The sequence below is a fragment of the Acomys minous genome, assembly GCF_964271855.1.
Source record: "Acomys minous genome assembly, chromosome: 1".
Classification (NCBI taxonomy): Eukaryota; Metazoa; Chordata; class Mammalia; order Rodentia; family Muridae; genus Acomys; species Acomys minous.
The window spans coordinates 34,139,020-34,154,274 of record NC_140483.1 but is presented as its reverse complement, the minus strand read 5'-3'; the positions used below and the strand labels follow the sequence as shown (position 1 = coordinate 34,154,274).

The 15,255-nt window shown below is 42.8% G+C and overlaps 1 protein-coding gene across 3 annotated transcripts in view; it reads right to left on the bottom strand.

The window, feature by feature from the left end:
- PAPPA2 (pappalysin 2) overlaps positions 1–15,255 on the bottom strand; it is a 232,112-nt gene that overhangs the window by 62,631 nt on the left and 154,226 nt on the right. For all 3 annotated transcript variants that reach the window (XM_084794567.1, XM_084794566.1, XM_084794568.1), the window contains exons 15-17: positions 10,159–10,330; positions 6,526–6,703; positions 5,173–5,386 (exon numbers count right to left, since the gene is read on the bottom strand). In XM_084794567.1, coding sequence (XP_084650693.1) covers positions 5,173–5,386; positions 6,526–6,703; positions 10,159–10,330 — 564 coding nt within the window. The remainder of the gene's footprint in view (positions 1–5,172; positions 5,387–6,525; positions 6,704–10,158; positions 10,331–15,255) is intronic.

Genomic DNA, 15,255 nt, shown 5'->3' with positions numbered 1-15,255 from the left:
ATACTACTCTAACAAAAGATGTTGTACTAGTATTTCATTAATAATAAGTTATTGCCACGGGAAATATATGGAGAGATGAAGCCAGAACTTTTAGCACTCATAGCACATAGCAAGGCATCACTATCTCATCCAAACAATAGAAAAATACCCTGGACTTAGGCTGCCTAATTCTCTGCTATATCAAGCAGTTATCCTTTGTATGTAGAGACAGGTCAGTACACAGATAGTTTCCACCTTTCTCACGCTGTTCCCAGAAGTCAGTCTGGACCAAGCACCATTGAAGGTATTCATTACTCAGTAGTAAGCAATTCCACTATGAAGCCTACAGACTCGATCTTCAATTGTGTCTAAAACAGTTTGTGTGGGCCTTGGAAAGGTTGATGCCATGAGAAGAACTCACACAAGATGGCTATTTACAGCTCCTTTGGGAAGATCTGACTTTTATACTACCTTGTGGATGGCATGGTGATGAGCGATTTATAGGAAAGACTATCAAGTAAAGTTAGAAGGCCAGAGTAATTTAGAATCAAATTAATTAGGGCCCCTAATGAGGTTAAGCTAACCTTCACACATAAGGATAACATGTAATGAGATAAAAAGCATGAGAGTAAAAGATAATCGAGACTATAACATGGTCTTTTGATAAAATATAAGTCAAACACATTTATCTTAGCTTCATTGGATGTCAGGTTAATGAAATAGCAGAGTGGTGATTAATGGTGGTATATATGTGGAAGAAATGGCAGATGAAGATGAAAAGAGCTTAGAGGTCTATGGATTATCCACTGTGAAGGGGTCATGAGTCCTAAAACTTTGTAATCTTTACTGGTTTAGGGTGTTACGATGTTATATTTTCTCTATTATCTTTAAAATTAATAACAGACAAAATGATATGTTAAAAATCTTCCACATAAAAGGATAATATAAGACTGTTTTATAAGATAGGTTGTTTTCTACTTACTTATTGCCAAAATTCCATGGCGGATGTTGTCCTTACAGGGACAAAGTTTCTCCTGAACTAGTACATGATGAACATCAAATAAACACAGGGAACTTTTTAAAATGCTAGTGCCTGGATCACTGGCCCAGAAATTCTGGTATGTAGATATGCCTTGACTGAGAGTGGAGGCAAATCTTAATATAAAGCCATTGTCAACATCACAGGGCAAAAGTTCTATAGCACACTTGGTGAGAGCTGTTGGTTGTCTGACTAGAACACAAAGGACACTGTAGACTTCTGAGCACTTGGCAGGCTTCAGAGTCTGCCAGCAACACAAGGCAGAGAGATGGGCAGATCTGGAATGAATTGTTATAGACTCTCCATTGCATAGTTAGGAATATTGGATATAGATGGGATATTCCAATGGCTGCGTTCCTAGGTATTTGGCTTGCAAAACCCTTGTAACTATTAAGGGAACATTTTATAGTGGAAGGTATGGGTATGGGAATCATCAATGCATGATCATAATCAAGGCCACGGGCTGCCAAAGCTTCAGCCCTGGCTAGTGTGTAGATCAAGCAAGGAAAGATAGGACTGGGGCGACAGCTAAGTGGTTAAGAGCACTTACTGCTCTTACAGAAGACTCGGGTTTGGTTCCCTGCACCCACTGTGGGTGATTCACAGCCCTACTATAACTCCAGTTCTAGAGGATCTGAATCTCTTATGGCATCTATATCTGTGGGCAACCGCAGGCAAGTGGTGCATAAAACTCCTGTAGCCTCTCATACATACACATACGTAAAATAAATAAATCACAGTGAGAGAGAAAGAGGGGGGAAGAGAAGAGAAGAGAGAGAAAAATGTGGTCACTGGAGAATCAGACAGAGGGAAGGAACCCAGGGGAAACTGAGAAGATACAGAGAGGAAGAAGAAGAATTGCGGCAGGAGAGTCAATACAGCTAAAGACAAGGGGTTTCAGGAAACAGGGTGTGGGCGCCCTAATAAGGAGCCTGCTAATCTTTCTGTTTTTGTTATGTTTGTTTGTTTGTGGGTTTTTTTGTTTTTTTTGGTTTTTTTGAGACAGGGTTTCTCTGTGTAGCCTTGGCTGTCCTGGACTCGCTTTGTAGACCAGGCTGGCCTCGAACTCACAGCGATCCGCCTGCCTCTGCCTCCCGAGTGCTGGGATTAAAGGCGTGCGCCACCACGCCCGGCTCTGCTAATCTTTCTGAAGTGTTTAACTTCGTTTGTTTGTTGTAATTTGTGGTTCTTAAAAATTGTTTGGCTTTCTGTTTTATTTTGCTTCCCTTGTTGTAGAATTAACGTAATGTAGCTCAGGCTGCCCTTGCACTTGCTATGTAGCTAAGGGTAGCTTTGAACTCCTGATTACCCAGCATCCACTTCCCAAATGCTGAGGATTTCAGGAGTGTGCCACTGCCTAGGGCTTTTGGCTCTGTCTGTGAGGGGTGCTTGCCTGGGTCTGTCTTTATTGTTAGGCTAGAGTGTGGCACAGTGCAGACAGAATGAGATGAAGCTACAGCTGGGAGCTCCGAAGCCAGACCCAGCACTCAAGCTACCTTTCTCGTGCACCAACAAATGTCAGGAAATTGAGAAGGGAATACAGCTGCAATGTGTTATAGTTGTTCCCTTCTTTTAAAAAGAGATGAGCCTCCCCCCCCCCCCCCGTCAGGGTAGCTAACACCTATACGCTCCGTGCATGGGAGATGGTGGCAGGAGGATTGCTCTGAATTCAAAACTATCCTGGGCTACAGAGTAAGACTCTGGGTCAGAAACTCTAAGTAAGATAAATACATAATAAATAAGAAGGAGCACCTAGCATAGCATACATATTGATCATCGTAACTCATAGAATACTTTCAGCATGTTGTCCAACTTCCATAACCCAAACAGTTACGTAGAGGTGATTACTCCCTTTGCCGTTGTGACTACAGAAGCGAAGCCAAGTGCATTTACTGGATTCCTTATTGCCGTGCAAATCAGATGCTGCCCGAGTCCTCAGGCAGCTGTGCCCCCTACAGCCAGATGTGCCCCCTACAGCCAGATACATGTACTCGCTGCCTCATAGCACTACCTAACATCACCTTGTACTTGTTTTCTTGGGATTGCCTTCCCAGACTGCTTTTCTGTTTCTTCTCTTCTGAAGTGTATGTCCTAAGAAAAAATTTTAAAGCCCCATCTGTCCAGCTCTGGGCTTTTTCCACACAAGTAAAACAAAGAGGACGTAGTTCACTGCGTAAACACAAGTGGCAAGCGACAGTGATTTACAGTCAACTTGCAAACTTCTGATTACCGATCCGTCGCCTGCTATATAAACAGGTGTAAACTAAGATTTAATCAGTTTACACAGCACGGTAAATAATTTAATCTCTTCTTAGCATGGTGCTTGCAAATGTAAATGTTTAAGACCAAACTGATGGTGACGTTCTGATGCAAGCGTCGAGATTCTCAGCCAGAAGAGTTGCGTCCACAAATGGCTCTCAAGTGCCGCTGCCCAGGGACAGGAATGTGGGGAGGAGGCAGACAATCCACAATCTCCCATGGAAGCTTGATTTTTCCCAACATAAAGCTTAGCTGTGAGCTCAGAGAACTGGCTGTCACCTTTCTATCCTTAACCCTCCCATGCTAAAATGTTCTGTTCTCTCTTCTCCGCCCTACATTGTCAGTCAGCTCTCCGCCCTGATCTCATGCCCAAGTACTTTGCCCTGCCACTCTCCTACCACACTGCCACATAAAATTCGTGAAAGAAAAAGCAGAAGGACAAAGACGGCTGTGGAGATAGATAAAGGTGTTGCATTCTGTTTAAAAATAGCTATTAAGTCTTGTTTAATATCCATTCATTAAAAACAAAACAACAACAACAACAAAAACCCCTTCATCAGCTCTGTCACGTGGTTGTTATTAGCACCTCATTTTCTGGCTAAGAAAACTAATTCCTTGGGAAACCCATAGTGTTACAATAAGGAAATGTCATAACTAACCCCAAAGTTGGACAAAGACATCGCCTCCTAAATTAAGCATCCACTGGAGATACTTCATGATCAAAATATAGCACATGAAAAATGTTTAATTAAAAAATAAAAACTGTCTTCAAAAAATTTTTAAAGTTATATAAATTACACATTTGATAATCTTCTGCTCCCATTATGAAATGTTTGCCTGTATCTCTTTGTTCAGTGGCCAAGGAAGAGCATTGTTGTTATGATTATTGTTGGATAGAACTGTGCCATTCTAGTTCTAATGCATGGAGTCACGCTGTATTGTGTTACTTGTGGGAAATCCTCTCTTACCTTATGATATGTCTACTGTTCCTTTGACTGAATAATCTAATAGATACACTGTAAAAATAATTGATATTGTATTTATATTTTAAGCATATTGGCAAAACCAGAATTCTATGAAATTAGACCTAGCCAACAGCAAATAAAAATTGTCACCAACAACAAAAAAAGAAAACTGAGGCAGTGTGTGGGCATTCCTGACGAATGGCCTGTGGCTCACAGCCTGGGGCAGCTTCCTCAGAACTGAGTAAGTGGTAGGGCAAAAGGGTGCCCAGAGATGAGCATCCATTGGCCGGCTCAGGGAGGTCGTGATGGAACCTGATTGGTCACCCAAACCTATATAACCTGCTGTCTTTTCTGGAATAAATGAGCTGTTTTCCCTAGATCTATTTTCACTCCTGGTATCCATGTGGTGACTCCGCACCACTTGCCTTCTCAGCCTAAACCCCCTTCCTTTTCCCATGGGCTGGACCCTCAGGAGGAGGAGCAACAGCAGAGAAGAAACCTTCCACACACTACACATGTAGTCAAACACCCTTGGGTTCAGCCAGGGTCATCTCTGAGAACCTCAGATTTGAGATACGCTAAAGAGATTTTGCTGGCATTAAGCTGGACTCGGATGGGCTCAATGCTATTCAGAAGGCTCATCATTTCAACTCTAAGGAAAAAGGCACAATTAAATCAGTCCCTCCCTGGAAAGACCTTGCACAAAACTAAAGAATCTCTCATAGGAGCCAATGCCTTTGTAGGAAACACATAGAGTCCTGTCTGTCACAACCAGAGCATCTGTATGCATAGGTATAGTGAAGTTATACAGAAAAACAAGCATAATAAACAAAGGTCATCCCAGAAAGGCATGATCTGCAATTTGCCAAGAGGGAGCAGGATTACCATGTGAGGCCAGGAAACCATGGGACCAAACATATGAACACTTACTTCCGGCCTTGACTTCCTGTACTCTCCTTCATGTAGTAGCCCGGTTTGCACTCATATCTGCAAGTGGTGCCCACATCATGGTTGTCTTCCAGGCAGCGTGGCAGGAGTAAGTTGGCGTTGGGAATAACTGGAGGGGCTTTACATTCCAACTTGCAGTAGACTTCAGGGAGAGACCAGAGTCCGTCTTCAAGACAGGTCAGCCACGGGTTCAGTCCTGACTCCGGGAAAGACAAGCACACGATGCTCAGAACAGAGAGCACATGGACAGAGTGATGGCATGAGGAACAAAAGCTCTATGAGCACACTGGCTCTCTGTAAGTTATTCTGTGTTGAGCACCGTCTGTAAAGTCTCCCATCAAATGTCCGTCCTATATGTTCTTACTCTACAGCTCTCATTGAGGCCTCACATACCATAGAATCACATAAAGATCCCTTCGTCTCAATGGAGAAGAGCCAGCAATCAAACCATTGCCTCCTTCCTACCTATAATAATAGTAATACGGGTGGTATTAAAATAATGACAGTTGGCATATAATGGTGATTATATACCAGGCACAAATGTTCTACATATGTGAACGTGTATAAGTCCCAAACAGCAAACAACCCTATCAAATAGATTGTGGTTATGCTCTACTCAGTAGATGAGGAAATGGGGTTTGCCCACGCTTATAAAAGCAGGCTCGGGGTCTGAGCTAGGTGGTTCGGATATAGAGTTTTGAACTCCAATACTATACCATGTGGTTCTCGATAATTTGGTTTCTCCCAATATAAACCAGGGCATTAGCATCCCTAGCCTGCCAACCTACTAAACCACATCTCTGAATACGGCTAAAGGAGCTGCATATGCAATGAATCATGGTGTGGACACCCTGAAGGCTGAGGAATGTATCTAAAGAGCAAAGTGTGGTAGACGGGTAGAGCCTGGTCCAGCACTTCTTCATCTCAAGTAGTCACACACTCAGGGATATGTTGTGTAACTGTGTTCTCCTTATTTACAAAATAAAGCAAAACACACCATGGGTGTGTCCATGGTATTAAAACTTAATAACAAGTGCCTCACGTGTTAAAATTATCAGGAAAATTGTGCTGACCAGTTTTATTCTGAGAATACATATAAAAACAAAAAAGACTAAGGTTCATTCATAATTAACCTAATAATACTACATCATAATCCAGGATACCACTGCACATGTTCAGGAGCAAAGAGTGGTGATATCTGAGAGGATTTAGTATTATCAGAAAACAGCAAGCTGGAAGCATATACTGGTGGGGGAAAAGTACAAAGGCACACCCCTCAAGAGTGAGGGAAAGAGGGGGCATTCACAGTCAGGTCCCTGGGTGGCAAGACAGTACCTTGGAGCTTGGCTGGTGGGACACATGAGATGCAACAGCGTTTCAGATAGCTGGTGCCCTCCAAACATGAGAAGTTTGCATAATTCACCAAAGACGAGTCTGGGATGCCACAGTCAAGGGGCTTGCAGCTCACATTCTTGTCCCAGCGGCCAGAGGAACAAGTGAGGAAAACCGCTTTCTAGAAACAGAGAATTTACTTCTGTCAGAGTCACGTAGAATGGCTATCAGAATCACTTTCTGGCTTTGGAAGAGTACCAGGGGTCAAGTGTGCCTTAGCCCTTCCCTGTGACTCCCTGTTTGGCTCCACCTTTGGGGGAATGCTGACGGAGGAAGCCAGTTTGTACTAGGAGATCTAGGCCACTGCTCTTCCAAGCCATGTCTTCAGGCTGCCCTTTCCTGGCTCTGACCCCTCTATTTTCAGCCTCTGTCCTACCTGCTCCGGGCCCAGGATCTCACATCTCCTACTAGTATGTGAAGTTCTGCTCTGGGACCCAGGGGCAGACTGGAGAGGACAGGAGAGAAGGGCATGCTGGGATCTTATTCTCCCGGTTCTCTCCTAAAGCGATGGCTGCAGGCTGACCATGCTGTGACTATCTATTTTCTCTGCCCTGTCCTCTTCTCACATCCCATGCGATCTGCTGCTCCACAGAGCCAACCTTCCAGGATTAAAAGTGAGCGCAGAGCCCTATCACACTGGCCTATTGCACATTGCTCAGCACTTCTTTACATCTGGCCCATATCCTTTTGCCAAGTCTGTTTATAAACTTCTCTCAAATAACCTACCTTGGAACGTGGTGCCATGAATTCAACTAGACTGGGCTAGAGGCTGAGATCCTCTCTCAAAAGCCCAAAGTAAAATAAATAAGAAATAAAAAGTAACACCTACCGTAGCATATGTACTGAACTTAATAACTGATAAAAAAATTATGTTCAGTACATTTTCTAACTTCCACACTCAAAAAAATCCTTTCCCTTGTAGATATAAACACTAAGACACATGGATGTTGACTACATTGCTTACTACCATGCAAGTAAGTCACATGTCGTCTACTTCTTGCTGATACCATTATTAATAAGCACATTGATAATGCTACTAAAATTATGACCTCTGTCAAGAACAATAAATAGTATTTAAGAGAATTAATACCTACATGGTATTGCTAGCCAACCAATGGTAAGTGGTAAGTGGGAGTGGGTCTAGCCATGTTCCCAAACTTGCTATTTCAGTAGGTAGGCCTAAAGTACACTGTAAATGAGATGATATGCTTGGAGTACACAGAAGGCCCTGGTCCTGCACTAAACAGGACGCCTTCCAGGGGCTAAAAGTCTATCAGTGGAGGAAATCACTGAAGCAGAGGCTGAGAAAGCAAAAGGAAAAAGGCAAGGAAGCAAAAAGGAAGCTGGCAGATGCTAACAATATATTTTAATTTGCTCTAAAATAGTCCTTACAGCCTTCTATAATGAGTAGAGAGAATACACCATAAAGAATATGTTAGAAATAAGAAAAGTGAGAAATATTCTAGAAGAAAGCCATAACTCTAGGAAGGGCAAGGCCTATCATATGGTGTTATGTGAGAGTGGAAGGAAGCACCCAAGGAGGCTGGAAGAAGAACGGCCGCTCTGAGGAAGGAAGGCCTCAACATGCGGACTGAACTTGGAAGATCATCAGGACTTCTGAGGAGCTCAGAGAGGTGGGAGAAAAAGGCATCTGGCCAGGTATGAAATGCTCAGGCTTAGGGACTGTGAAACTCATGGCTTATTTGGAAAAACAAGTATCTGGCAATGGGGCTAAAGATCAAAGGCAGACAGAAGAGTCTCTGTGGTAAAATTACAGTCATCCCATCAGGAGACCACATTGGCACACGAGCCAGAGGTCCACCGACTGCTGAAGGCACCTATCACCCCTGACACTACATGTTGGCTCTGTGCTTTTCTTCTGCTTCCCAGTGTGTCCCTGTTGCCAGCCAAAAGGATCCAAGTCAAAGCCAGACACATTTTTCTATTTAGCTTCAGTTCTCATGTCAACAGAAAGCAAATATCCCCACTGTCTTGTGATCACGAGGCGGGATTGTACAATTTCCTGCATGGGGCCAGCGTCGGGTGACAGTGGCTGGTCAGCTGCAGGGTGCCATTGCTTACTCTATCATGTGTTTGGCAAATGTGAACCCCCATCCTCCTTTCAACCAGGCTTCTCTCACACTTAGCACAGTTAGGAGGCTTGGTTCAAACTGCAGCAAGCCTCTAATCATTTAAAGACTGTCTCTAAACTCCTTGTGTTAATGCCTGGCTTGTGTGGGTATTGTCCACTTTGTTTTAAATTTGTCCCACTTTAAAGCCTGACAAACATAGACTTTCTTTTTGGATCTTCTCAACCTACGACACACATGTATTCAGTCCCTGACTTGTTGAATTATTTCTACTTTGTTTCCAGCATGAAGTACCTTTGCCTGAGTTAGGAAGAGTTGATAAAAAAGATCTTTCTAGATCTAGATTAAAGCCAATGCTGTCATGAAACCTTCTCGAATCCATCCTGTCTTTAAATTCTGACCATACCTAAGCAAGTGAAACCTTTCCACAGGTTCACAAACTGTTAAATCAAAATGGAAACATTTTCATTTCTCAAACCATTAATGTCTGAATAGCAATCTCCTAGCAGGATCATGCATATTTCTGACTCCTCAAGCGTAACTGCAGTGTACCTTGTATATACTTGCACGTCCTCATAATGTGGTCCTGTCTCCCAGTGGTTCAATTGTGCTTGAAACTCCCTTGCTGAGCATTGTAAGCTCTTGCAAGGGGAGAAGGGAAGCCAGGCACTTAGTTAGGAGTAGTTTTCATGTTACTAATATAAGACTTACTAATGAGGGTGTCCAATGCCTATCATTCCACTAGAAGCTTTTAAATAATGTTCATCAACCACTGTAATAACTCAACAAGCTCAACATTTCTCTTCGGAATATTTACAAATGTGAAAACAAGCTCCATGGAATTGTTTTATTTTGTTTGTCCTTCACTGTTGTACACCTAAAAGAAAATGGAGACAACAATTTTGCCTAGATCTGTCTCTTGAATTCTGTTCTTCACTAATTTATTCTACCCCAGGCCACCCCAAATCCTGAAAAATAGTGCAGTAAAATTTGGGGTGGGATATATAAAAATGGTGAAAATTTAGTGCCACGATAAAACCTCTGTCGTGGCTGAAGACTTAATGTTTTAAAGTACAACTTGGTTATGTTTCTCCAACAGTTTTGAAAGGGGATCAGGAGAGCACAAGGCTTACAGTGAACCTCAGGCAAGTTGACAGTAATGTATTTTTTTCTGTGACTTATGAGCAAGTCTGCTTTGAGAGAATCTTGTGTGTGAAGAAGACAAGTTGAGGGAACACTGAATAAGAATTCATCTCTCCTGAACATACAGTGAATAAACTAACACCCGGGGGAATCAGAGTTTCATATGTTTGAACACCTTGGATTGTTGTTCTGCCATGGTTCCCTGTTGCTTTCATGGAGATCTCAGTTTTTTGTTCTCAGTGATTTAAGAACACCCACTCTTCCCAGTCTAACCAGAGAGAAGAGGATAAATTGCTTCCTGCCCCAGGATCTTGTTCCTTCTGATCACCAACTTTTGACTCACCTGCAAGGTCCTGAAGTACTTTCCACTGCTGCTCTGAAGCACAAACCCTCTCTGACAAGTGACAGCACACTTCATGTGACTTGGGCCACTGGAGGTACAATTTACCATGTCCATGTGATCAAGTAGCAATGGCGTACATCTTTCCTCTTCTCCACATGGTTGTTGGGCACAGCTGGAAGTGAAACAAACAGAAGCATCATAGGACAAGCTTAAACAACAGCAATATACGTCTCTGAACACTACCCCTAAACCTCAGAAAGTTTTTCTTCGTGGCCTAAAGGGTATTCATCACTTTGTTCTGTCCCAGAACTATGAGGCATGGTAAAAGTAAACCATGGCAGCTAACTGGTGGCCTTCCAGGAGAGTTAATGCTGATGCGATGAAGTAGGAAATGGGTTCTCAATGTTCTAGATAATCACAGAAACAACAACATCGAGGAATGATGCTCAAACATTAAACAACAGTATTTCTAGGTCCCAAGCAATTGGTATAGCCCCAGGACAAGCCGCCAGGAGAACTTGGAGGTCCATGGACTCATCAGGCATTGGCCTTTTAGATAACTGATCATAAGGATGTCCTGGTGTATCTGTATGAAGTTGTTGAATGGCTGAGATCATAGACTTGTTGACATGAACATATCTCAGCTACCAGTACATACCACTGAAAGGAGCACAGGCTAAGGGAACCAGACAGTATGAGTTGAACCCCTATCACATGCCCAACATTGTTCCAGGGATTTCCAGAGATATCTCCTTAGCAGAGAATTGTTTCTTGGACCAGTAGGATGATAAGCAGCCTGAGAGATACATAAACTCCCCAACGTTCAAGGAGATTCATCCTGGACTATAATAGCAGCAGCAATGTCATGGAGAGTGAGGCAAGAAGAGTGTAGCACCCAGCACAGTGGAAACACAGAGTTTAACTAAGGCATTCCCACCAGACTTCAGTCCTAGATCCACCATTTAATACCTGCATGATATGGCGTGAGTTATTCACACCCTAGTGTTTCAGATCCTCCTCTCAGAGGAGAACATTTATAGGTTGCACACTTACAAAACTGATACTGTTCCCAGGTTAGCCCCCTTTGCTGCCCTGCTGCCAAAGGTCCAACCCCATTTCAATATCTGTTTTTTATTAGACTTCATTCTTTTTTAAAATTATTTTTCTCACTTTGACACTTTTCTTGAGTTTAATGAGATTTCTAAAAGGTCTTCTCTCTCCAAGAAGCAACTCTCCACCCACTTATTTTTTCCTTCAAATCTCTAAGTGGAAATATAAAAATAACTCCCTTCTAATAATTAATTCATTTGATCTTGGTATATATGCATTTTCTTGTTCTCAAATCACTTGATTAATTTACTCATCCATTTAACCACAAGACAATTATTACCCAATTGTGTCCTTAATCTCACAACTGGAGTATGAAGTTCTTGAAGAGAAATACTTCTTCCTTCACAATTTTAAATCACCATATACTTGGCTATAGTGAACATGATAAAAGCTTGCTTAATTAAGTTTGTTCTTATTTCAGATAGCAAAACTACCCAGTGTTATTAACATGGAAAATATGTTCACTCACATGAGAAAATCATCCAACAATGATTCAACTGTCCTGTGCCAATCACTCATTCACTGATAAACACAGAGCACAATAGGCCCAGAGATCTTAGCGGAACTGATGCCATGTTATAGGAATGGTCTAGCCAGTATGTGGATCCCAATAGCTTTGCTTCTCACTAGCTGAGATTGCTAACAACAGAGTGTCAACCAGGACATGGGTTTTAAGCCTAAAACTCAAAGAACAGTGAGGCTCAGGGCTGCATGATTTAAGCAAGTTCTCCATGGAGCCACAAAACAGGCAATACATTTCTATTCGGCTTTGAGAGTTGCCATGTGTGGTCTGTGGTGACATTGTCTCACAACAAAAGGACATAGTCTTCGCAAGACATTGAGCTGAGCACTGGTGGTATAGCAAAGACTGTGCCTTTAAAGAACCCAGTCTAGTGAGAGAGACTTGTACCACCTCTTCTTCCTCTTGATGTCCTTGTCGGTGATGGTAATCACTAGAGAAAGAAGATATCACTCATCATCAGTGATGCATTCTGCTTGCCCTTGGTTTGTATTAGTTGTCAATGACTTTATCAGACAATTGGAGAACAATTTAAGAATGTAGAAAATGAAATGCCATCAAATATGTGCATCGGTCCTACAATGATTGAGAGTTGGTCTAGAAAGCAGTAGACTCTAAATAGTGGATTTGATTTGACTTGGATAAATGGCCGTCCCTGATGCATCGGGCTTAAACACTATTCCAGGGACAGTCTCCTTTCTTCTGTGCATGCCTGAGAGGTAGAGAGTGGAAAAGGTGGAGATACATAATGGAATTGGATCTTTTTGCTGTCTTATACCATGGTTATTCCCTATGACGATATCATATCCATGCAGCCCAATAAGAAGAGGAGAAATATAACCCGAGGAAAGGAGGATCATTAATGAGTAAATGTGAATTTCCCAAATCCAATGCTGATCAGAAGGTCTGCAATATAAAAAATGAGTCTGTCTCCAACTCTTTACTCTTTACACCTGGATAAGGGAATCAAAACTTGACTGTCCTTTGGGTGAGATCAGTATACTTCCTTCATAATGCCAAAGAACTACAAATTCATAAATGCTGCATGTTATCCATCACCAAGCCACTGCATCTCCTTTAGTGTGTGCTGAGCAGGAAGGCCTAGTAAAGGGTCATTAACTCTGGTTTACACATCAAGTGATTGCCAAGGAGCTTGCATGAAGGAGCACATGCTGCTTTTGGTGACTTTGTCCAGTCAATCCACATCACTATGAAGGATCAGAACATGCTGAGACAGGACAGAGACTGAGCACTGTGCATGAGCCTCCTTCCGTTGATATGGCTAGGACCACATGTATTGCTCTTGTTGTAAGCATCTTTCTAGCACCAGGAGTATAGCCAGCATTGGTAACAGAGCAGAACTCAAGACAGGGAGTGCACAAGAGGGAAAGGTGTCGTGAAGTAAGACCATGTCTAGAGAGGAGAGAGAGAGAGAGAGAGAGAGAGAGAGAGAGAGAGAGAGAGAGAGAGACAGACAGACAGACAGACAGACAGACAGACAGACAGACAGACAGACAGAGATAGAGACAGAGACAGAGAGACAGAGACAGACAGACAGACAGACAGAGAAGAAGCAAAGACAGACATACACAAAGAGAGACACAGAGAGACAGAGAGAGAGAGAGACAGAGAGAGACAGAGGCAGAGACAGAGCAGACAGACACAGACAAAGACAGACAGATACAGACAGACAGAGACAGACTGACAGACAGAGACAGACAGATAGACAGAGACAGACTGACAGACAGAGACAGACAGACAGACAGACAGACACAGAGAGAACACAAAACTAAACCTGTTTATGGAGTGAGAAATGGTTTTGTGGCAGCTGCTGCAAATTCTTTCACTAGCTTATATTTCCATTTACTTCCTTTTAAAGGAATTTGTTTTATGAGGACGGTGTTTGTCAGGTCGTTAGCTTCTGATGGCATCTGGTACCAATTGTGGGCTTCTCTCCCTTGCACCCTAATCCCAAACCCACTTTGGCATCCCTCTTCCACTGCAAACACTGCCTCCTGAGTGACTGTGTTGTGTACCGCTATCATCGCACCTTGTTATGGTCTCCTTTCTCCTAATGCGACCTCGGTTCTTGTAGCATGAAGACAGGGCTAATAACACAAATAGTTCATCTCCAAAGCTTTCTTCTGTTGACTGCTGGAAAAGGTTAATGAAGGTGGCAAAAGTGATGCCTTGCAATGCAGTGAGGGTGGGAGGGGAAGAGAAGATATTTATCTTGGGTTGGAATACAAGGAAACTAAAGCTGTTTGGAGACTGGCTAGAGGCCACACATGGAGTCAGAGGGAAATCCTCATCTCCTAGGCCTCCCTGCTGGGCCAGCTTAGACCATGAGGCCTAGGCATGAGGTGGCTTTCCTGCTGTGTTCTCAAGTCAGCAAAGAGCAGTGTTGGCTGCCTGAACCAGAGTTCCTTACCAGAGGAAAGACATGCAGAATACTATTAGATCATTTAAACTGGTAACTCAAGGGGGCAGTGTTTGTCCAGATGCTGTCAGCAAAATGCCATGTCTTTCCCCTTTGGTGACATCTCCTTTTTCTCCCACCTGCTTTTTCAGATATCTCTCTACACCTCATCAGCGTGTCTTCTGAGATCCGTCAAATGTAACTTACAGAATTTGAAGCCAAAGGATTGAATCGTTCATGATTGACTTTCAAGTCAGTAGGTCCTTAGAAATCAAAACATGGATGTGGTCGCCCACTCATATTCTAGCTTTATTATATTTTTTGTCTCTCCATTTTCTGAGAAGTCTCTGCCCTCTTTCTTTTGGTTCTGATTCTAAAAACTACATGGTGAAGGAACTTAAACTGTGACGTTAAAGTCAGGAATCCCTGCTAAAAAGCAGTGTAAGCCCGAGCTCTCCTTTTCATATATGGAATTAACTCCCAATTCCTCCATATTCGGTCCTAACAGTCTCCTGCTGTATGGTTTCTCCTCAGGTGAGGCAGAACACGCAGATGGTGCCCAGAAGTGAGAAGCCCCACTCCATGACTCTGTGAAAGATTGGTCCTCTGCTCTATGAGGAAGGCTCTCAACAGTAGCTGTGTCGCAGACTCACTTAAATACCCTTTAAGGCATGCATCTTTCCAGCTCTTAGCACCTAAGGGATTTTTATTCTACCAGTGGTGTGATGCAAGAACTGGTGACACCTTTAAGTTTCAAACACTTGTCTGGCTTCTGAGCCAGTGTCTTACTCTGTTCCCTAGGCTGAATTTGACTTCATCTTTATTACCCTTCTTCCTCCCCAGATCCAGCTGGAATCACAAGCATGCACCACCATGAGCACTACTCACCAGGAGTGAATCCTAGCCCACTAAAGGTCTGGATACATATAGCCTGACAGAAATATCAATCAATTCCAGAGTCTAAGACTACATGAGAGCAAAACTCCTTCCAAAAGGAGAAATAGATTTCATTGCTGAAACATTATATTTTAATATATTAATCTAAATT